The 25,320-nt window shown below is 42.3% G+C and overlaps 1 protein-coding gene across 13 annotated transcripts in view; it reads right to left on the bottom strand.

Annotated features, from left to right (window-relative positions):
- The window catches only part of Cadps (calcium dependent secretion activator), a 433,680-nt gene extending 411,963 nt beyond the window's left edge, over positions 1-21,717 (bottom strand). For 7 of the 13 annotated variants that reach the window (XM_085687926.2, XM_085687928.2, XM_085687927.2 and 4 more), the window contains exon 1: positions 20,929-21,716. In XM_085687926.2, the coding sequence (XP_085544052.1) occupies positions 20,929-21,363 (435 nt within the window). In that variant the 5' untranslated portion in view covers positions 21,364-21,716. Of the gene's footprint in view, positions 1-20,928 lie in introns of all 13 variants that reach the window. The other 6 variants (XM_085687935.2, XM_085687936.2, XM_085687937.2 and 3 more) reach the window with 2 other exon arrangements.
- Positions 21,718-25,320: the final 3,603 nt, after the last annotated feature.

Below are 25,320 nucleotides of genomic sequence, written 5' to 3'. Positions count from 1 at the left end.
TGTAATATGGCCTCATCCTTGCAAAAAGACTTAGTAGAACAGTAAACCCCTCACATACACCCAACTGTCTCTTACTGAGGTATCATCCTTGATTCATCTCTATTCATATACAAAAGAAACTCAAGGTCCCTTTGTGTGTGTGCGTGTGTGTGTGTGTGTGTGATCTATAGATATGCTATATGTCAAAGAATACAGTTAAAAAGAAAGGTAGAATTATTGCCTCTTGGTGTTACTTGGAGCTCTACATGCTGTTGACCCTCTTGGCATATAACTTAGCCTTTCTTAAGGCCAGTTGAATAAATGCTAATGTACTGTGAACTAAACCATTCAAGGGTCTACTTGGAAAGCTGTAAAACTATTTCTATGTCAACAGCCCAACCCACAAGTTTAGCACTTCCCATGATATTTGATGTTGAATCTATCTGGTAAGAATGAACAGAACAGAATTAGTGAGGTCCCATTCAAACCAAAGGCTTCTCAATATGCAGTTCATTCCAGGTTTGTCCAGCAGAGGTCACAGCAACCAATGTGTGTGGTGGCAGAGACATCTGTTGATTTGGGTGTTGTGAATTTTACTGCCAGTTCCTAATATAAGAGTATAATTTTAAGCTTCATATCATACCTGAGGGAGCGAGAACACTGTTTTATTTTTTTTCTGCTAGGCCAGGGTGTCTCTGTATAGCTAGGCTGTCCTGGAGCTTGTTTTGTAGACCAGGCTGGTCTTGAACGCAGAGATCTGTCTGCCAGATATTGGATCAAAGGCAGTCACTGCCTGGCCTGATAGAATATTCTTTATAATGATATAAATGATAGATGGAAATGCCTGATGAGTTGGATATTCTCCACTGCTAAGGAATATGGAAAGCAGTAAGCAGAGCATTAGTGGCACATGGGGCTACTATGTCACTTTCCTATGTAGGTGTGTGAGTGGGAAATATCACCGAATTGAGAAAAGTCTAGACCACAAAAGATTACATGGCTTGTTTGCTGGACTTACATATTATAAGATGTAGAGTTCTGCCTTCTGAATATGTAGCTTTTGTACAGAGTCTGAAAACATTTTCCTTTGTGCACAAAATCTTCATGAAAGAGGCAAATAATAAAATTAAAATGGAATTAAGGATACCAGGTACTTGATTGTTTTCAGAATGCAAATGTCTCTTATTTTGTTGCTTTCATGTCAATGATTCAAACATAGAATTATGCAACAAATTTTCTTTAATGTTTTTACATTTATTGGCTTTGTGTGTGGGGGGGGTACAGACTTGCTATGGGATGGGTGTGGAAGTTAGAGAGAACAACTTTCAGGAGTTAGTTCTCTCCTCCCATGTAAGTTCTGGGGACCAAACTCAGGTCACTTGCTTGGCAGCAAATACCTTTATTCTGGAGCCATCTGGCTGGATAGGATGTGTTATTTAGATATCAGTACAGAAATCAGATTCTCTTTTCTTGGAGTATTCTCATTTTTTACTAGACATATATTCTATTTTTTTAACAATTTCTAAACTATAACTAAACAAAATTGTCCTGATTTTAATTTTTTTCACATTTATTCAACATGCTGCTCTGTCATAATTGATTCTAAAGAGAACTGTTAGCCAACAAAATTATGGGTAATAGTAAACATACAAAATTTATTATTCCTATTTGTTGTGATTTCCAAAAGATGCTAAACATTGTTCAAAACTTATGGTTTTAGATACATATTTTTAATTTCTATTTTGCATATTCTAACGAAAACAAAAAAAATATGGCGACATTCTTCTTCTCCAAAACAATCAAGGGGGTGTTTTCTTTTTTACTTTTGAATGTGGGGTTTTATTGTGTTTTTCTTTTTAATTTTAGAAGTTCCCTTCTAATTGTCCTTGATTTTACAATCGAAAAGTTTAAAAGAGCTGGTTATGGTAGCTCAGTTCACACCTATAATCCCTGCACATAGAAGCTGAATCAGAGGATTATCAGAAATCTGGGGCAAATCAAGACACACTGATGAGTTCCAGGTAGAGGCAGGTGACAGTTTGAGACCCTGCCACGCGGGTATTTATTTTAAAGATAGCTTTGTATAAGTTTAGTGAAGCAGGTAAATCTTAAAGTAATGAGCGCCTAGGTTTATTTACAAATTATAGTAACTCACTTTTGAGCTTTGGTTGCAGGTTTGACTATTCCAGGTGGGTTCATTCACTGCCTTTAAAATAACCTTAGTAGACAGTTTGCAATTTCCAGCTGTCACTCCGACAACAGAAGGGGAACCCCCAAAACTTTATGCGACAATTTGTCCAGAAGCAGGATAAAGACGCAGGGTAGTTGCGGAGACAAATAAGGGAATGGGGCCCCTAATCTGGTCGACTGAAGCCTTTGCCGGCTGAAAACAAGATCTCCGATGAACTGACATTCGCTGTACCAGGCCATATAGAGGCTGCCAGGATGCTAACAGTCACTTCCTACACTGGTACTCTACAGGAGAGGACCAAAGGCCCCAGCTGAAGGAATGAATGACCTTGTGTGTTTTTATCAGATAAACCTGAGAACGGCAAATACGAGTGTTGGATTTGTTTATTTTTAAGATTTGTTTATTTTTATTTTCGTGTGTATGAGGGTTTTGCCTGCAGATGTGAGGGACTACTTGTAGATCTGGTGGTCACGGAGGCTGAAAGAGAGGTCAGCTCCCCAGGAACTGGAGTTACAGTCATGAGCAGTCATGATGGTACTGGAAACTGAAACTTGCATACTCTGCAAGAACAGCAAGTGTTCTTGACCACCGAGTCATCCCCAGCTCCCTCATGTAGGTTTCTTAACGACTTTTTGAAGATAGAAACTTTAAGCTCAGCCAAAAGCCCCACCCCCTTGCATTGAAATTCTCTCTCGAGGAGCCTGAACCCACACTTGGATATTTCTTACTTCCATGACTCTTCATTGAGAAGCACAAACTTCTACTCTTATGTTCGTCTTTTCTTCCAATCACCTCTCTCTTTCTCTTAACCCTGCGCTTAAACCTGTATTAAAAACATCTTCATTAAATGCTAACCCTGCTCCCTAAGCTGGCTGCTCTGAAATTCTTTACAGCAACAAAGCCACGAATCCCAATGTGGCCTGAGAGGAGGGTTCTAAAAGTCTAGGGGAACTCCCCAGCCCAAGGGGGTGGCAATGAAGAGCTGTGCTTTATGTCTCTGCCCCTCCAACGCCAACACACCAAAAAACCTTCTCCCCAAGATTTTACCAGCTCCACCAGCTATGATTGGATGGCATTCTAAATGTGGTCAAATCAGTTGACTTGTTGATGTAAAGGCTTTTCTTTCTTGTCTTACTCATGTTGTTAGTTTATGCAATATTTGATTGAGTTATGGAATTGTAATTACGGAAATTATATTACAGTTGCCAAAGCTAGCTTAAACAGACCCAGGAAGTCCAATTATTCTAAGCATATACCTCCGGGAGGTACCTGTGCCCAGATTGATTGGAGCAGTCATTGGCCCTCAGAGTCTATGTTTTGAGGAAGGGACAGAAAGTTTTGGTTAAAGCAGTTAGTAAGTTAAGAGGGAATTATCTAACAAACATTGTATTTTACTTGAGAGCACTCTTAACAGTAACATTTAAGACTTTAAAAATTGCAAGAATAAAATAAATCATATGAACAATTTCCAATAACACAGAGATTTCGGGATAGAGGGACAGAATGTCCTCATGACATCAGCTTCAGTTTAAGTTTGGAGGGGCTTGGCTCAGTGAGTAAAAGTTCTCACTATGAGCTGATAACCCAAGAACTCCATACCCACAATCTACCCAAAAAGCTGAGTGAGGCAAGCCGTGCAACCCCAGCTCTCCTTTGGTGGGGGCAGGAGAACAAAAGAATCACCTAGAAGCACTGATCAGCCAGTTAGGCTGGAGTACCCAAGAGGTGATCTGACTGTGAACAAGATTGAAGGGAAAAGCTCTTGTTTTCCAAAAGTTGTCTTCTGATGGGCATACAAGCATGCTACACACACACACACACACACACACACACACACACACACAGAGAGAGAGAGAGAGACATCACTAAACACATACACACACATCACTAAACACACTAATAAATACACACATATAATTATTAAACATACACAAGCACTAAACACAAACATACACAAATTGGTGCAATTGAGTTTTAATGAAAATAAGAATGAAACTTAACTTTAAATTAGCAGGAATAATACTTTTTTCAAAAGATAAAAAATGTAAAAGAAAGCTCAGTGATATTCTGAAGTATAATACATGGAACTTCATACTGCTAGATGCCCACACCTGCCATACAGGGTAACAGTGACATCTTCGTGGCTGAGTCCAAAAGGGGAGCTCCATCAATGAAGAGATTTTCTTTAGGTAGGTGGCAGGCGCATTTTGATATTTTGGAAGGCTGAAGAAGGCATGAAGGAGGATTAAAAGTTTGAGGCCAGTCTGGGCTATCTAAGGAAACTCTGCCCCAATAAATAAATAAATAAATAAATAAATAAACCCTCAAACTAATCACAATTCTTAGAAAGAAAATAAATCATTCTATGATTTATTAGCTCCATCAATTACAATATAAATTTCAGAAGAGCCCAAAATGTAAAGATGGAAAAATTAAACAGTAACAGTAGTAGAAAAAATGCTTTAGTGGCTTTATAATCTTAGGCAGAAAATTTCTTTCCTTATCCCAGACAATTGCAGAAGGAAGGTATAGCTTCTTCTATCAATAAAACGGACTCCCTGGGAAGGCAGAACTGGCGGTGTTTGTCTAGCATTCCCAGGAGTGTGGGCTCTCATCCCAAACACTGCATAAACTGTGTGTGCCTGTGGTCTCAGTACTGGGGAAGGAGATGCAAGGGATGATATATATATATATCTACAATACTATGTATATAGTATTGTATATAGTATTATATATATTAGTAAATATACTAATATATATCAGTATTATATATAAATATTATATAAAGTATTACATATTAGTATATGTATAATGTATATATACATTTATAACATGAAGTCAATTAGAAGGCAAAGCAACATTTTATATTTAATGACATGGTAATATTTTCTTCATTTATTAGGCAAAAATGCTTATGAAAGAACAGAAATAGTACTTTTTGATCAACTGGACACAATATTACTTCGAAATTAGAGGAAGAGGCTTTACTGTGTCATTCCAAAGGGCTTTCTTGTAGCCTGATCATGCTAAGTAAATGCATCTGCTTCACTTCAGCAGTATGTACTGCTGCTCTGGATTTGGGCTTACAAAACAATTGTAAACTCTACTCCAAGTTAATGCCAATGTCTCTCACATCATTGTCGTCAGGAGGACTCTGGTTTTCAAGGGAGCAAGTTAATTTGTTATAAATCAAGTAAAAAAAAAGTTGCTGCACTTTCTAGATATCGAAGTCGCAATATTGTGGAAAATCTTTGTTGGGGTTGTGTTTTTAATCCTTAGACTCAAAGACTCTTTTTCTTTTTTTCCCCTGAAACTACAGCTCAGTGACAAAGACGATATTGACTAGTGGTCTCCGGAAGCAGAAGGGTACGGAGAGAAAATGGACAGTAACTGGAGAAGACTTCCATCCAAGTCTCCAAATGAGTACACAGAGTTTTTCTAGGGGCAGCAGAGAGAGATGCTCTAACCCCTTGCTGTCATTTATTGTCAGTTCATAAAGAAGTAGACCCTGCTAATTTGGCATAATATTTAAATTAGGCTGTATCAGCCCTGTGCTCTTTAGGGGGAAATGATAGATTACTTTTATTGCTGTAACAAATGAAGGTGTGTGGAAAAATCCAAGTGATGCCCTCTATAAAGCCCAATGCAAAAATCCAAGTGATGCCCTCTATAAAGCCCAATGCAGGCTTCCAACTCAAACCCTAATTGACTATTGACTGAGTGAGAGCTTTGGGGTCTCTTCAGAGAAAGAGAGGGAAAAAATATGAAAAGCTCTTTGGACTCAGTGTTGAGCCAGAATTGTTTAGAAGTGTTGCGGGGGGCGGAAGGACATGCCCCTGATTAATTAAAACGAGGACTGAGCTTAACCACGTCTGTTCTCTTTGAAAATCTGTGCTGCTGAATCATTATAGCCATCCCCAGGCTGCTCCTGGAAGAGGAGAAAGGAAGCTTGCTCTCCCTTGCTGTCGGGCAGAACACCCGGCAGATCACGTGAGGCTTCTGTCAATCCTGGGAAAGTCATTCGTGGAAAACGCTGGAGCGGAAAATGTCCTTTGCAAATAAGACTGTAAGCACGTGTTCGAAGCCTCAAAGCTTTATGGGAAAATAAACCACCCACAGAAAGGTCATTCTCCACCTGGCCACCCCCAGGAGCCTGTGAATTTTGTCTTCGATGCTGTGACAGAGGAGTCACTTAGAGGTGTGTATCTTTTCCGGTCAACCTGTACCCAACCAGACACAGAGCAACTGGTAAAGCCTTGTGCTCAGGGTGACTGCCCCCTGGTTCTGCCTTATCTGTCCACTCACAAGCTTCCAATGAATTCCTTGCTCTAGTTTTGTTTGACTTCTGTTTTTGCTCATATTTTTCCCAAGGACATCTATTCTCCTGCATCCCTGTGCCCAGATCCTCCCAATTTCTGAGCTGAAAATGCACCTTTTCTGGGAGCTTCCCATGACCTTCTAATAGATACTGCTTCTTTTGAAGTCCAAACAATGGTGCATGACTTCAGGACCCAAGAGCACCTGATTCTAACTTTAGGCCCTACCCCATTGTCCTCTTGGGAGGGCTATTCTTTTATATTGGAACTTTGGAAGATGGGCTGGCATTGGGGCCTTTCTCTAACCATCAGGCACACACCCTGTATCCACCAATGACACATAAGTGGTAGGAAAGACGTTGGTACCCAAGGGTGTGAGAGGCACAGATGAAGGGAAATGCCATGTTTTCTTCTTAATGTAAGACAGTCTGATCATTAACAAGAGTGGCCAAAGAACTTTCCAGAAATCTTACCACTAACATTAGACTCTGTCTACTTGGGGATCAGGACAAACACAAAAGAGAATGTACCTTGTCCTCTAAATGCCTATGCATTCCATTGCAGAATGAAGGAAAAGATACCGTTTTAGTATGGTTGGGCATTCTTAAAATAAATTCTTTCTCTAGGAAGGAGCATGTGGTGATTTAAAAAAAAAAAAGTTCCCAAAAGGAGTGGCACTATTAGGAGGTGTGGCCTTGCTGTAGTGGGTGTGGTCTTTTTGGAGAAAGTGTGTCACTGTGGTGACAGACTATGAGGTATCATATGCTCAAGATACTTCCCAGTGTCTCAGACTACTTCCTGTTGCTTGCAAGATGTAGGACTCCCAGCTACTTCTACAGCACTGTGTTTGCCTGCACATCATACCTCCAGGATGATAATAGATTGAACATCTCAACTTTAAGTGAGCCACCCCAATTAAATGTTTATCCACAAAGAGTTGCCTTGGTCATGGTGTCTCTTCACAGCAATGGAAACCCTAACTAAGACAGACCATATCCCAAAAGTGAAAAGCAGACTTTTTATTTCTATGTCATTTTGTGGACCTGGTATTCACCTGACCTTATTGTAGGATTGTGCCCTTTTGGGGTTGGCTTGACTTGATCATGATTTGCCCTTGTTGTTCAGGAGAACGTTTGCATCAGAGCACTGGTTACTGAATTTACATGTGATTTAAAATGGAGGGTTTGCAGAAAACCATCATTCACGCTCTACAAAAGCTAACATGGTAAAAATAAAGCTGAGGGTTCAGAATATCCCTGAGGAAGGGCCTGGAGCACAGCGGGTGATTTCATGAGATCTCCCCAGACTTTCCCACAACACTAGAAAGTGCCAAGTACTACATTCAAACCTAATCTGACTTTTCCTCACCATGTGAAGACATTCGCATTCCTTCTTGATTTCTCTCTCCAAAGTCGGCTTATGCTGAACAGATGGGTCAGGTATAAAGTGTGTGCCTGCTATATAAGCAAGACAACTTGAATTTGGATCCCCAGAACCCACCCAAAAACTTGGCTCAGCATCTGTAACTTAGCACTGGGGGCCCGAGACAGACAGATCCTTGGAGCTTATTGGTCAGTGGGTCTAATTGAATCCACAAACTCCAGGTTTACTGAGAGACCTGCCCGTCTCAACAAACAAGGTGGAAAATGATCAAGGAAGACATCTCATGTTGACCTTTGGCTTAGTCACACATATGAATCACATCTGCATGTGACATCTGCATATGCACATATGAGTCACATATATACAGCCCTTCATGAGTACTCATATGTAAACTGCACACATAAACATATGTAACAAAAGATCAGTCTGCTTAGAGAATTCTAGTGTTCAGACTACTGCCCAGCTCAAGGTCCTGAAGCTTCCCTGGTTTGCAGGGTAAATGCCTACCCCACCACACACTGGCACTGAGGATCAAGTATCTGTAAACCTTTGATTTTTCTCCCTTCCTCTCTCATGTCAACAACAGAGGACCTCAGATTTGCTTTATATTTTCTGGGCCCTGAAGAGTTGAAAATATCTTTCCTCTCTTCAAAACACACCCCACAGCTGTCATCTGAACTTTGGACCTTATCAATCACTTACAGGTTGAATCCAGATAGTACTTGCCGGGCTGGGGAGATGGTTTAGCAGTTAAGAGTACTGGTTGCTCTTTCAGAGGACCCAGGTACTATTTCCAGCACTTAAATGGCAGCTCACAACCATCTGTAACTACAGTTCTGGAAGGTTTGACTCCCTCTTCTGGCCTCCTCAGGTACCAGGCATGCGTGTAGTGGACATACATACATGCAGGTAAAAGAAAAAGAAGTACACATAAAATAACATAAAAATAAAAAATAAACACATGGTATAATTTCTTTATCCAGCAAAAGGTATTAAATGGTGGCTAGAGGTTTGAACATTCTCATAATCCAACAAAGTACCAAGTCTGATATTAAAAAAAAAAACCACATTGACTCAAAAAAAACACAACCGAAATAAGTCCTCAACTGGGTTCTAAAAACATGTCATCTCAAATTTAAAATGTTGTCTTTATAAAATATTTGTATGATCCCAAACCATTAGAGACATGGTTTCCTTTTATAAGGATTTCTGTGAAAACAACCTAATTCCTGGGTAACGATCCATTTACCACTTTATACAGCTAGTTTAAAAAACTCAATTTAAAAAAAAATATGTTCCAAGTTTTTACAACAAAAACAGCTGGACGTGCAATGTGAAGTACATTTTAATATATCTGTTCTGGAGCGGTGGTTTCCATAGGCTGCAGGGATCAGGCCACTCTTAGTGTGAATCTGGGAGCAAAGGCACAGAGGACAGAGTCCCAGATGTAGCTAGGAAGTTCCAGGCCATGCTTAGCAGTCCATTACAACCAGGAGGAGCTCACTGGGTCACACTGTGGTCCCTGACAGAACAGGGACTCAAATACAGGCCCAACCTATACAAAGGGTTGTTTTGGTGAATGAAATCTGAGCCATATGCTGTAAATGTGACCACCCCATAAACAATTGTGGACGCATGCATTGACTGTTGACCATCTGTTCTGTGCAGGGACTGCCAGACACCGCCTGGCTACAGTTAACGAATGATTTCTGCAAAATCGAATAAAGACGGGAAACAACTGAGATGTGATGGACCCAATGTTCTGATAATTATAATAGAGCACAGAGTGATGCAGACAGGCTGGAGTTACACTCCACGGACTCTGACCCAGCTTTGCTGCCTACTAAATGCATACTAAATGTGTAACAAGTTTATCATATACTTCATCTCCTCACCTCTGTAAGATTAGAATGACTAAGAACTATACTGTATAGTTATTAAAGCGCATAAGGCTGAGACCTGGAGAGAAAACTAATATTTAAATTAACGCTGATGAAATGTCTGTGGATAAAAGTGTTTGTCATACAAACATGATACCACGAATTCAATCCCATTGTGGAAGGAGACAACTAGCTCCTGAATATTAGTTTCTAGCTTCCCCACGTGCCACGGCAACATGTGCCAACACACACACACACACACACACACACACACACACACACACACACACACTAATAAAGTGAGCTCACCATGTCTTGCCTGACACTAGCTTTTCTATATGGATACACTTCAATCTCTTAGGCAGATCAGTAGGTTAAAGGAGGTGAGGAGGGCTGCCTTCAATGCCTCTGAGTGTTTGGCTTACAGGATTCAGTGAGTTTCTTTATTTATAGAAGTGGCTCAAAACAATGTATAACATTGTCTGATGATGCCTGACAAACAAAAATTGAATATGGAGGAGCCCCCAAGCAATGTTTTCAACACAGTATGTTATGACACGCTGTCTTATAGACAACAGTTGCTGTGCTTGTCAGAGAGATCGCCAAAGTGGATGCTCAAGCTACATTTCAACTCATTTGCTTAAATGACGCCATGCCTACTATCCACACCAAAAGGCTGCTTTTCCACATGGGCAACAGAAGGCGTGATTATTTTCAAGGGTTTTCGCGGTTTTCCCTTTGCCTTCTGAAGTGGCACAGTCGGTGGCCTGAAGCACTTTGTCCTGTTGTCAAAACCCCATTGTCTCTTTGGAAGTGTTCCAACCCTTGGGGTTGGGGGTTTGCAACTTAGCATGTGCTCCTGGAACACCTTTGAGAAGTGTTCCCCTTCCACAAGCAGCTGGAAGATGGCTCCACGGTATTACCAGCACCAATATAAAAATCCAGGGACGTTACAGGTGCCGAAGACCCTAGTGAGTTAGCATGGTGGGAGATGGAGACGGGCAAGTCCCAAGAACTCACTGAGTCGACAGCCTAGTTGAAACAGAGAGCTTCAACTTTAGGGAGAGACACTATGTCATGGCCGTATGGTAGAAATGATGTCCTTCTATAGCCTCTGAATAGGCGCATCTGGGTTCCTGCGTGCATATGCCTCCCAAAATACACACACAATCACACACACACACACACACACACACACACACACAAACTTTTTACTCCCTGTTCTAGTTTTCTTCTGAGATGAAACAGTCTGAGCAAAAGCAAACTTGGGAAGAAAAGGCTTGTGTCCACTTACAGCTCACAGCCCAACAACTAGGGAAGACAAGGCAGGAGCCTGGAGGTAGAAACTGAAATAGAGGCCAATAGGAGTGCTGTTTACTGGTTTGTTCACTAGCTTATGCTCAGCTGCTGTTCTTATGCAGCCCAGAGCCACTTGCCTACGGATGGCACCGCCCATTGTGGGCCAGGTCATCCTGCATCAAGTGGCAGTCAAGACAGTACAAATTGACATACCCGTAGGCCAGTTGTGGTCTAGGCGAACTGAAGTTCTCTGATGTGGGATTTCCCTCTGTATGTTATGATTACCACTCATGAATAAAGAAACTGCCTTGGACCTATAGCAGAGCACAACTTAGGCAGACAGGGAAGATGGAAGAAAGAAGAGAGGGGTCAGAGAGATGCCATGTAGCCCTGCTTGAGACAGACACTAGAATGTTAGCTGGTAAGCCACAGCCACGTGGTGATACACAAATTAATAGAAATGGGTTAAATTGATATGTAAGAGTTAGCCAATAAGAAGTTAGAGTTAATGGTCAAACATTGATTTAATTAATACAGTTTCTGTGTGATTGTTTCGGTTCTGGGCAGCCGGAACGAACAAGCAGCCCTCTCCTTACAACAGTTCTCTCTTTCCATGTGACTCTTGGCAACTAACCAGCGTAATCCCCATTGCACAATTTAAGAATAATAGTTGGCAAACTGAAACATCTGTGGACTTTATCAGTGAAATAGCTTTTCAAACCTTTCTCACACTTGTTAAAATGAAAGCAATGAAATAACAAGGAACATTTTTCCCTTTAACCAGAAAGAGTATCCGAAAAGGCCATACACATAAATAATTTAATTTCTTTATAGATATTTCATACCTATAATATTCTTATTGCTATACCAATGTGCAAGAGTCCTATAGTTATTACTTATTCATAATCCAATCTAATCTGGAAGAGACAATTTACAACAGAAGAACAGAGGAAATAATACCTACGTCTCCTAAATGAAGCAACACATAATGTACTTACCTATGTTAAATACACAGAACTTACAGATCTCAGAATGTTAGCAATCCTTCCACTGTCACTATGGTGTTGTTGACTACCTTTTCCCTTTTCCCAGAAATGTCAAGTTGAATACATCCCATCAGAGAACATACACCCAGTACCAACACGCTAACTATATGGCACTATTAGTTTTCTGTGGCCATTTAAAAACACATCTTGCTGATTCAAGTTCAGCTGGGATTCAGCAGTTTTAAGAAATCCATAATTATTACATGGTTTTAAAAGACCTTTATCCACGAAGGATTTAGAAATTTGTCAGCTTTTGATATAAATGAGTCAAGTGTGGTGGTAACAGATAGTATGTTTTCTATGGTATAAACCATCATGAAGTTATTTGGCAATTGATTGACCCCTTCATAAAAATAAAGAAATTGTTTATCTCTAATAGGCTAGACTTAAAAGTCTTCAGTCTCTTCCCTTTGAAAATTCGCTATGAAATAGAATATTGGTGTGGAAGTTCAACATTTTCTAAGGACCTACTATGTGTCCAGCATTGTTAGATAGGTGAAGAATTAAGGAAAAACAAAAGGTCCCTGTCTGTGGGAGAGAGGGGCACACGGTTTAAATACTGTGTACCTGAGGTAGAATATACTCAGATCACAGAGTTGTGTGGGAGGTAGCCCAATGGAAAGGCTTGAAAAGGTTTCCTAAGGGAGATAATGCTTTAATTAAAGGATAAATAGGAGTGAATCAGAGAAGAAAGGGGAGTGGGATGTTTTAGGAGGAGAAGCATCTCCAGCAAGGTTACAGCAATAAGACACAGTGTAGGAGTCCTGGGGGAACAAGAATTTGTAAATGCCATTATGACTGCTAATCTGAACATTTCCTCAACATCGACCCCATGGAAAGGATTTATTAAGCATTTGCTATACTCTTCTCTTGCAATTCTTGATGATGTCTCTCTATTTCACAGAAGAAGGTGGTGGGGAATGGACCTGCTAGGGTCTGAATGAGAAACATCTTCCTCAGGCTCATGTGTCTGAAGTGTAGTTTCCTGGATGGTGGTGGGTTATTTAGGAAGATGTTGGATTATAGACTTATAGTTTGCAGTCCTGCCCTAGTTCTGGCTTTAGTCTTGATTTCTAACTGGCCAAGATGTACAAAAAGCAGTCTCATGCTTCTACTGCCACAGGTTCAAGCCACCATGGACTCCACTCTGCCTATCCTGCCCTGCTGGGCAGCACACAAACTTTAAATCTATCCTCCCTGCCATTCCTCAGTCAAGTGGAAGGTATTTATTTGGTCACAGTATCATGAAAATTAACTTAAGTTCCATAGTCTCAAGCTCACAAAATTTAGTTTAATTTAGGTCACATAGGTCACCACCTAAGCAGACATTTAAACCATGGAATAAAAGCGTATGGAGGTGAAGGACTTCGCTACTGTGTCTGCCATACATTGGCTATTCCTGTAAGTTTTCCCTGACTAGATAAATAAACATATATATGCCCTTAGTATTAGTCAAATGTGCTAAGAATTTACACAAACACAATGCACTTTCTAAGTTCATTAGTGAGGGCAACCGTTTGATACTACAATGATAAGCCAACATGCATAAAATTTGTATCAAGACCAAAGTATCAGGACTCGAAGAAACAAAGTGCCCTACTGTAGGACAGAAAGCATAAGGTCAGGGCAGAAAGGAGGTAAGGAGAGTAAGGAACTCTGGGAGTCCAACCACAAGCCACTTGAGAGGTCCAAGACTCTGTTAAGCATGCAGCAAATCTTTCCATGAATATGTGCTTGCCATTGGTCATTTAGCAAATCACAAGTTTAAAGGGAGGGGGCTAAGCTGAATAGATGGATCCTTTTCCTTTGAATAAAATTAGTGTTGATGGGCCTCAGAAAAAAGGAAGATGGGAATACAAGGCATGGTTGGTCCATCTAGTTTGTAGAAGATGCTGTAATGATGGCCACCTGCTTTTCTAGATTTTCTTATGCTGCTGCTGATAGAAACTGGAAATATATCCCTTACTATGGCAGGAATACATCACATACATTAATTCTCTCAAGACTTACATATAAATATGCTGTGTGTGTGTGTGTGTATGTGTGTGTGTGTGTGTGTTTGTGTGCGCGCGTGCGCGCGCACGCATGCATGCACACACATGCACCCACACCCATGCACATGTGTATGGGCACATGTATATGTACACACATTTATGTGTATAAACTTTGCCAATGCAAGAACTAATACTTATTTTACACTAAGCAAATGCTCAGTGCTGTTCTAAGAGCTTTATTATATTATCTAACTCAATTTTCATAACAACCCCAAAATGACAGGACAACTACCACCCTCTATTTTGCTGGTGCATACATGGAACCTCTGAGAGAGTAAATAAGTAGCAGATCACAGAGACTCTCATGGCTGCTGGAGGTAGAAAATAACCCCAAGCCTCAGATTCTAAACTCTTAACCACTGTCCTTATTGTCCATTGAGATGACCAGACTAACCATCAACTGTCTCCCTCCTTTATTATCTGATAAGAACAGAGAAGAAGTTCTATTACAGGCTTGGGCTGACCAATAAAAATTAATAAGGTAGTGCTGACCACCATGTCCCTAATTCTGCAGAAATGATGACTTGGATCCTATCAACAAAACAAGAACAGTTGCCAGAACCAGGGAACACGGCGTTCCAAGTGCCAGACTCTTTCCCCGGAATGCTGCCCAGGGACCAGGGTCAGACCATCAGTGTCAGTTAAGCACCATAAAGAAGAAATGGGTTTGGCAAGACCCACAACACTGCTTTCCTATCATCTAAACATATATGGCTTTCTTTGCGCAACAAATATAACTAATTTAAAAGTGGTACACATTCTATTATTTTGGGGATGGCAGAGGAATCTTCTGTGTATTGCTTTTTATAAGTAGACAAAAATTCTACCCTAATGCTGCCTTAACCTAAACCACAAAAGGAGCTAGAAATTCAAATTTTTAAGCATAAAATGTTTAGAAGTTATAAGAGTTGAGAACTATTTACAAACATGGGAAATGCTTCGTGGACAAAGTGTGGATTGACTCCAGGTTACAAGCTGCCGCTTCAAATCTGCCATGTAGTCTGTCTTCTGCCCCCATCTGAAAGCCTGCATAGTTGGATGAATTGAATTCATCTCGAACCACTCTGGACTATTTGGAAAGCGTCTTATTTCATAACGCGAAAACATGCCAACTCCAAGCTCATTGGATTTTGCATCTTGCTAATGAGCAACTGCATTTTCCGGAACAATCAACTTTTATACCGAAAGGAACATGAGCAATTATCTAAGGGTGCCCTGCCCCTTCCTGCAAACGACAGATGTGCTCACCCTAGAAATACAAGACTTGCACCCCTATGACCTGTTTGTGCTAGTATTTGACTTCAGATACAGGTTTCAATATGCACACCCCGCATCATCTAGATTTTTAAAACTTGTGCAGACAAAATCATCTGAATTCCCAGATCTAGCCATGCCTTCAATTACTCTGAAGCAGGCCTTTTAACTAACGGTCTGATAAATCCAATCTCTGCTGTATGGTTTGATTTGGTTAAGTTCCTTGAGTCAGGTTTCTGTCACTTGGAAAAGTCTACTGGTATTAATCAAACAGTGATTCTTTTCCATATTCTTGATACCTCAAGGCTTTTGTCTGACTAGTAAACTCTAGTCTTTTTTAACTAGATATTTCTAGCACCCATTCTAGAAAAACTAAAAGAAATCTATAAGATATAAACCTAGTATACCACTTCCATTAAGATTCCCCCAGTATAACAGCAATCTGTGTGTAACCGTACACGCCACCCCTCCCTACTCTAGCACTTATAACTGACATCTTCCAGTAAACTCTAGCCTTCTCTTTGCTTGAGTCCTATGTCCACTATCTTTCCAACTAAACCACAAAATTCTCCAATTCAAGAACCAGATGGCACATGTGTTCTTTGGTTCTACCACCCAGCCTGGCTGACTGCTTGCTGCAGTGAGCACCTGCTTCCTAGTCTAGAGCTTAGTTTTAAGGTAGATCTCTCTGCACCATCCCAACTTCAGTTTCATAGATACTTAGCCCCAGGTCAAATACTGTCATAGTCAATGTGATAGCCTATGGATGTGCATTCATTTGCTTTTCCAGAGGAAAAGATCTCTGAGTCATTTGTCATTACCTTACAGAGTACTATTCTTCAGGACTGAAAAATTTAATTTCCTTTGTTCTTATGTCCAGTTGTAGGGAAGCAGAAGGCTATTCCAGGTGTGCAATGAGGCAAGAACATCTTATTATTTTTCTACAGTCTGCATCTTCAGAAGGTAGCCTATGCCAGGACTATATAAAAGTAGTTCCTTCCCACTGCACAAAATAGACTGGGGAGCAGGGGAGGAAGGAAGATTTAAATAATTTAATTACTCTCCTGATAAGGATATATTCTGTTGGAAGGAACTTAGTAGCAACCACTTAGTTGTCTTGAAAAATTAATTTATATCTAAAATGCAAAAAATATTTTGCATTGGCAGAGCAAAGATTAAAAATTTTGAATAGTAGAGCAATCTAGGTACTGAAGGCTAGAAATGGAGGCATTACTAAGATATTCAGGAGCATACAGAGTTAGCCAATACTGGATTTTGAATTTTATGAAAATCACAGCTCTTGAAACATGCATTAATAAAGGGAAATAAGTAAATAATAGAGATGTACTCTCTCTAGCAAACAGTGACTCAGTGGTAGCCATAATTCCATGGAAAAATAGAAGCTGAATCATATAGAAAAGAGTAGTTTGAATTTAAGACACATTTTATGAAAGCATAAATTTCTCTTAAGTAAAATAGTTCTGCTAAAATAGACACAATTTTGGACTGCCCCTTTCCGCCCCCATCATGTGCACACACATATAACATATGGGGGGCACACACATATACTTTGGCACACAAAAGAACTATATATACTTTTGCACACAAAAGAACTACATCACACGATCTATAATCCAGACAGTATGAATAATGGATAGCCAATTAGAAGTCATCCCGTTGATCTAAATATTACATATTCCTGTTTACAGTGTCTGATTCCACATCCTCTTAGCAGCATCTATAAGTGGCTGGTTCACACGAGGTAGCCACCCATCACCATTACTACGTAACTCAGAAACAGAAGGAATAGCTCTGCCATGCCAGCTCTAAGTATTTGCCTTACCATTCTGAGAAGGAATGGGACAAAAAGCAAAAAAGAAAAAAAAAGTTGCCATTTTTGAGTTACTGAATTGGTATTGTGAGTCTCTCACAGGGAAAGTTTTTGTTTGGGTCATACCAGATCAGTACCACCATGTCACATTTATACTCAGTAGTGAAGACATAATATATTCATAAATGATAAAATACAGTTTTCAAACGGTCTGTTTATAGACTTTTCTTTACATCGGAGAGATTGGCCAAAAGCCCAAGCACTCTTTTCTGTCTTTCCAGTAACTGAGACTATCAGTATTCTCCACACACCACCGTCTCCTACCTCTGCCTTTTCTCACTTGTTCTCCTGAGCTAATATCCTTTTCCTTGCAGTTTGAACAATGTTAAAAGAAAATCTGGTACCACAGTGGTGTCTAGAGTTACCAGCTACCGGACCCTTCTTTTTACAGACCTTTCTTATTACTTCATGGTCCTTATGCCCACGTTGACTATCTGATGGTTGCTCAGAGAAACAGGAGTGGACCACTTTCTCAGGGCAAATAGAAATACCCCTTTGCAAAGATGTACACATCACATGCTATCAGGGTGCTGCGTGCCTGTATGTTTACTCTAGACTATTTCTGGCCAGTGCCTCCTATTGAGGGTAGGATTTGTAATCAGACCACTCCTTGACTCAATGCCTTTTCTTTTATTCACCTACATGGTGCTTTAGGCAAACTACTAAAACTTTTCTGAGTTTCAGCATGATGTTGGTAATTTTATCAGGGTTTTTAAAAGAATTAAAAATGATCTTGGGGACTGAGGATACAAGGGCAAGTATTCCACTTGTCTTGCACATCTATGACCCTGGGTTTGAGTCCCAGCACCACTAGATCAAAAGCAAATAGAATTTCAAAGCAGAAAATGAATTCAGACAAAAACTACAGACTTTACTAGTAATATTCCGCTTTGGTTCTTTGTAACATGTATCATACTTCTGAGTCATTAACAACGTAGGAGATTTGCTTGGTGCATGTAAGAACTGTTTGCTTTTCAGTTAACTTAAAACTGGTCTAAGAATAAAATGGCAAGTTTGGAAAATGGTCTAAGTAGTATCTTGCACCTTGCAGATACCTGAAGTTGGCAACAGGCATGGTTCAGACTCTCGGGCTTCAGAAGATACATTGTACTCTGCAATGCACTCCTTCTCTATTTCAAAGTTCCTTAACACACACAGTTCTCTCTCTTTCTGCCTTTTCTATTTTCTATCCCTTTCTCTGCATCATTTTTTCTTCTGTTTGTTTTCCCCTAGTTCACGTGTTTCCACTCCATTCAAGTCTCACCTTCAGGTCACAGGCAGTATATAGTGATCCAGACTGATAGTAACTTATTTATTGTCTTTACATTTTACCATAACGCATATGCAGACCTTTTCACTATTTCCAGAGTTTCAAAACTTTGACTCTGGAGAGGAAGAATGCCATTTCCACAATGCTTTAAACGGTAAAAGACAGAGTAACAGGGAAAGTTACTTCCTTTTTAATAAGAATATATGTGTTGTGTGTGTGTATGTATGTGTGTATTTATGTGTGTGTACATACATACATACATACGTACATACATACATACATACATACATAATCTTCCCACTGTAGCCACTAGGCCTGGAGCCGTTTTGCTCAAATGTATATTTAGCAATAGTTTTTGCAGTACCTAAAAGCAGTTTGAGAGAAGGCCAGTCTCATCAGTCTGTCCTAGAGTCTCCATGATGTGCAAAGGTCATGTGTAAGAACAGACTTGCCCCTCAGATAACAGCTTCGGCAGAACTGAGGTGAAACAGGCAGTCAGAACGGGGAGAAATGGTCTCAAGAAGGCCTTTCTCATTTGGTAGGACTGGCTTCCTGTGGGATTCTCGTTTTTCTTTCTCTCAGCGGTTGACCTAAGCCTCTATTTAAAGGACACAGCTACCAAGTCTTTGCCTGACAATGGAAGGTCTCCTTTAAGTTTCTTTAAAGTCAAACAGTTTGCATGGTGAAAGGCTAGGGCGTCTTTGGCTAATTCAGTCCCTGAGATTTTGAAGGTAGAATTTCCCATACTATAAAGGCAATTAACACAATGTCAACTAGAAAGTTAGATTGGCTGGCTATGGAGAGCCACATTCAGCCTTAAAAACTGTTATCAAAATTTTACTTCTCTAAGGGTATTTTTGCTCTAATATAGTTGGAAAGCAAAAGGCTTCTGGAAGGGGGCATTGTGGAGTTGGGGGTAGAAAGCCTTGTGCCTGCCTACCTGCTATCTCTCACCTAGGAAATGAGTCTGTTTTTTTTTTTGTCTTAATAAAACTGGCATCCAAGCTTGTAGTAGCTAAAATAGACAGTGTTGGTGATGTGTGTACACATACAAGCAAAGCAAACAGAGCGATCTGTGCCACCCCGAGATAAGGACGCAAGGTAAATATGGAGAGATCCAACACCTTCCTAGAGCCAACATATAATTTAGACTTAAATGGCAGCAACGTAGAAATTCCTATTTTAAGAAACCCATCTCATAACCTTGATAGGGTTACCGTTGGAGCCTCCCATAGGCCCCAGGCTCAACTGACCCAGTGCAAGCTTAAGTGATTCAGTCATTCCCAGAGATTAAGCAGAATGCTGAATGTTTCACTAACTCACTGCCACTGGGCTCCTGACCCCCTTCCTAGCTGGTCCTCACCACTGACCCTCACCGCAGCCCATGGTGACTGCTTCCCTGTACCTTCTTTCTTTGTGTGGGAATAGTAATCCTCCCCACCTTTTAAAAGCAGCTCAAAGCCGACTTGGCCTTGCCCCTGCCTCAGACACAAAAAGCTTTTGATGACTATAATTGAGACGCTAAACCATTTACAGCTGCACTTTATCAAGACAGTAACAGCAGGGCTTGGGGAAACTAGGCGAGTCAGAAGGTGGCGGCGAAGTCACCTTGGGAGGAGACGAGGGTCAAAGGGAGTGTTGTGGAACTGCTGACCCAGGCACAAGCACCCAGCAGGTGCGCCCCTGCTCTGGGCTCCGTGAGGAAGGGGAAACGTGAGTTGGAAAGATGCCCGGCAAAAGGAAAGCGCTGCCTGGTGGACCCTTAGACTATCTTAGGTGGCGATCAGCTGACCAGGCTGCGAGGGGGCGCCCTTGGCTGAGTCACGGGAAGCCTCGCCTCCAGATCTGGCTCCCCCCGCCCCGCTCCGGCTTGCCCCTGCGGCTGCTCGCTGCTCCGAGAGTCCCGCGCAGCTGGCACTCCCCACCCGCGCCCCGACCTGCCTGGTGCCTGCGCCCGCCTAGCGCACGCCCCGGAGGGCGGGCCAGAGTGAGCGCAGCCGCCGCCGTGGGGAGAGCGCAGGGAGCCCCGCAAGCGAGCAAGGCCTCTGTGGGCGCTGCCCGCTGCAAGTCACTCCCCGCGCCACCCAGGTCACAAAGCGGGACTTTCCCGCCTCGCTCCCCAGCAGGGAGGCCCGTGTGCGCGCCACCGTGCAGTAGGCCCCTGACTCATCCCAGGGAGCTCGGCGCTGGTAGAGCCGGATTGCGGCAAGCCAAGCTGGGCCGCGGCGACACGGGCCCCTAGTCCCAGGGCGCGGTCTCCACCTTCCGCGGCTCCTCCTAGCCAGCTGCGCCGCCGGTCCCCATTGTTCGCCCCGCCCGCCCGGCGACGTCCGGGCGCCGCTCCACGGCCTCGCGGCGCACTTACCTTCTGCTGCCGCCGAGCCATGTCGGTGGGCTGCTTGGCGTTGAAGGGGTAGGCGATGCAGCGCATCACGAACACGTACAGCTGCAGCCTCTTCTTCCTCTCCTCCTCCTCCTTCTGCAGCCGCTCCAACTCTTCCTTCTCCTTCTCGCTCACCACCGACGGGCTGGGGCTGGAGGGCCGGCCAGCGCCGGCTCGACTGCTGGGCTGCAGCCCCCCGGCCCCGCCGCCGCTGCTCGCGCCGCTACCCCCACCGCCGCCGGCGCCCACCCCGGCCCCGGCGCCGCCGCCCCCCATCCCGGCGCTGCCCGCCGAGCCCTCGCTGGTGCGGCTGGGAGACAGGCGCGCTCCGGACGCGGCCGAGCCCAGCACCTCCTTGCCGCTCTCTTCTTCCAGGATCTCATCGGATTCCTCTTCGCTGGACGAAGGGTCCAGCATGGTGGTGCCTGGGGTGGAGGTGTCTCTGGAGTCCCCGGCTTGGGGTGCAAAAGGTGGGGGGTGCTGGAGGCAGCCGAGTCCCGGTGGGCGCTTTTTCCTAGGTCAGGGAGAGCTAGCGCTGCTGCTCAGCCTCGGCCGCCGCGACCGCTTCCTCCGCCCGGCGAGCGCGAGCTGGGCGCAGACCCAGGAGCGCGAGGGGAGGAGGAGAAGGGAGAGGCGCGTGTGTGCACCCGAGGTGGGCAAGGGCGAGAATCAATTGCGAGCCCCGAGCCCGCAGCCGGATGCCATCTGCAGCCGCTGAAGGAGGCGCCTCCAGAAAAGATGCCGAGTGTTGCAAGCTGTCGATGCAGCCAAGAGCCGGAGAGGCATCTTGCCGATTGGGGAGCGAGCGGCGCTTACGTGTTTATTGGCTTAACTCTCCAGTGTCCGCGGCGGAGAGGGCGGCTGCAAAGGCCTGTAGGGGGGAAAGCGCGGAGCGCCCCCAAAGCCTCAGAACTTCACTACTTTTGACCCTCATGCTCCCCATCTCTCTTTGCCCCCTCTCCTATGTAGACCACCTTCCCTTGCCGAGACCTCTCTTCCCCTCCCGGGGCTAAAAAGTTGTTTTTTTTTTTTCTTGGTGGGGAAGGGAAAAATAAAGAAGCCAATGGTAACTTCTGACCATGTCTGAGAGCAGACTTGCTGCAGGCCTTGAGAGGTCACACTAAGAGAAATTCGGCAAGATGGTACCTTCAAGGAAAGATCCAGCGGTGTGGGTACTGGACTGTAGGAGAAGGCAGGAGGAAGGACACCTGTGTAAATCTCTATTCCAGCAACTTACGACACATATGTCCTCTGTAAAATACAAATGTTTCAAATTCGAGTGAACTGATGTATGGATCTTGAAGATCAACTATTTAAGTGAAAATCAAGCACACACACACACCACACACACACACACACACACACACACACACACACCTCCCGAAGCCAGTGAAGTTGTCTTCAGTCCCTAGAACTCAGAGCACTTTCTGCTGAGCCTCCCCAGCTTTGGGGTTGTATAGCCCTTCTCCCATGAAGGATCTGAGAGAAGAAATACAAATCCCACACATCAAATAAGGCACCCGCAAACTGGGCAGCATCAAAATATAATACAGCGACTCCGTTACACTGTCTTCGCTCCGGGTTGTGGTGATGTAATTATTAATACAAAGAATAGATGGTGTCTTTCCTTTCCTTAGGCCTCCATCTTTCCTTAGGCCCACTGAGACTCACGGGGGAGCTGGCCATGGTGCTGAACCTAATCAGTGCCCTTCAATGGTCTTGAAAAACGCACTAAAGTCTGAACTTTAGACTATTTATAGACATATCAATGACCTCCACCTCAGCTTGTATACTCACACATTTTCTAATTACCTTATATAAAGTTTGTAAATGTGTATCAATAACTTTAAATTTTATGCCTCAACTGTTGTTCTGTGATTTCCAATCTACTGTGAGTTTTAACTATATAAGCTTTCTGGCAAACCTGATTAAATATGTGAATGAACTAAAAACAAAATGTAGCTGTACATCACTCCCAAAAATTCTTCATTTTTAGTTAGTTAATATACAAACTACCAGTATTTGGCTTTACCTCACCTCAAGGATACAAATTCCTTATATTCTTTACCCATTTAAAACTTCAAAATTGAATAGTGTGGGAACTGCTGTGATTTACCATTACTCTTAAGCCCTTCTGATGAAATAAAATGTGTTCAGATAATGGTTACTGGCTTTTCTGGGATGGAAAAATATTAGTGGATCAACAAGCTTTAGTCAGCATTTTTGTTAAGGAACCATTGTAAGTGCTTATGGAGATGGAACATTTAGAAGATGCTCTCAGGAGCACATTCTCCTTTGGGAGACGTAGCGTAAACATGTGAAGAAGTGTGGCATCATTTATCTCAAACAAAGCACCAACAAACACAGGTTTGTAAATAAAGCCACTTGTGATTCAGGGGAACCACATCCTCAAAAAGAGAGTGAAGCTTTCAAGAGGGCACATGAGTGGGAAGACATTGCGGGTGGGAATGATGGTTTAGGAGATTTAATGACAGGACACAGAGGAGGCTGACTGAGAAGCCAATGACAATGACACTGGGATTTGATTCTACTGTATGTACTGGCTTTTTGGGATCCTAGTCAGTTTAATTGCATACCTTCCTAGGCCTGGATGGAGGGGGGAAGGGCCTTGGACTTCCCACAGGGCAGGATACCCTGCCCTCTCTTAGGACTGGAGGGGGATGAGGGAGCAGGAGGGAAATGAGAGGAGGGAAGGAGGTGGAAATTTTGGATGGTATTATTTATAAAGCAATAAAAAAGTCTAAAAAATGATATGTGTGTGTGCACACATGTATGCAGGTATGTATGTATGTATGTATGTATGTGTATGTATCCTTTTCCAAGACATGTCTTAGCTCACTAAGAGGTCAGTTCACCATCCTTGGGAGTATTATATAGCTTCAATAGAGCTACAGACAAGAGATGCCAGTCAGAACTCCTAAGAAATTTGACCTAAGGGTCATGACTTTCCTAAGTGAACATGGAAGGTAAAAATCTTAGAACTCAGACAAATGCTCTTAGGTTTTTTTTAATACTTTTTAGTATTTATGTCCATTATAATAACATAATTCTACTGAAGATGCCAGTACACATGTGCACATATACAATTACATGCTCAAAAAAGCCATGTCCTGAGCAGACATGCGTGTTTTGCCTCAGACACTGTTTGACATGGTAGGACATTTGGGTTAACATTAAAGCTAAAGAATAACTTTCAGAAAGCAGTGTAGAGAGATGTTTCGGGAAAGTATAACTGTAACAATCGATTTCATCTCACCCACAAAAGCAAAGTCTAACGGAAATAAAAATGACAGACACTAGACTAGGGGTTTCTAATATATGTCTTAAAGATCTCCATTTTTCTCTCAAGTTTTTGTCATGATTGGATAGTTCAGGTAAAAGCAATCACTTTTCCATGTGGCTAATAAAGCATGTCTCAAGTAAGAACTGGTTTTATTTACTTATTTTTTTAGTGTAGCTTCATTATCAGAAGGTAGAGTTTAACCAACTTAATATTTTTAAAATATGTATTAATTTTGTTATGGGATATAATCACCTCATCTAATCAGTATTTTGTTTAACAAGTTAAACTCTATGACTATCACAGGAGATCTGAAAGCTAGTTCATTCAAATCTTGTGGTATACCTGAGGCAAGTTAAGGGTTCAGCTTCTCAACTCAGGCAATTCTGTTCCTGATAATTATTAATATCATTATCCTAAGCAAATGAATGATTACGACTCAATGGAGATGGCAATACTTACTTCCCTTGAAATGATGAGAAACTTCGGTGATGTATGTAAAGTCATGTTTACCTGTAAATGTTTTCAAGTGATGATGGAAGGCCTTCCAATAAGTAGGCAGGTAGAACTGAACACAAACAACTGGGAAGGGAAATAAAGTAAAACATAGTAAGAAATAACAGCTCCCACGTTACAGAAGGATTGCTCTTTTCTTTAAATGACCCTCCATCTGGGTACCTTTGAGGATTTGAAAAATGAACTACTTTGTTTCTGAAACCGTTTTTGCACCATTACTCCTTATCACATAGTGATATAAGAAGCTGAAGTGGGTCAGAGTAGCACAAATAATAAATACCCAGAGAAAGATGTTGGAGTTCAAGCTGAAGATCAGAAAAGCAAAGCAGCAAAGCCACTAGAGAGATCTTACCTCTACAAAGGCTCAGAAAAACAAAGAGGCAATCCTGTCCTCAGAGTAACTGCAGACTGTAATGCTCTCCACCAAACCTCAGACTGCAATGAACTCCTGTCTCCTGCAGCCTTATATCCTCTCTTCGCCCAGCCATTTCACTCCTGTCTCCACCGCCCTAGTGCTGGGATTAAAGGCATATGACTTCCCAGTGCTGGGATCACCT

The sequence above is a fragment of the Myodes glareolus genome, chromosome 5 (assembly GCF_982192425.1).
Source record: "Myodes glareolus chromosome 5, mMyoGla1.1, whole genome shotgun sequence".
NCBI classification, from domain to species: Eukaryota; Metazoa; Chordata; class Mammalia; order Rodentia; family Cricetidae; genus Myodes; species Myodes glareolus.
The sequence above is the reverse complement of the archived record's forward strand: the minus strand, read 5'-3'. Positions and strand labels throughout refer to the sequence as shown.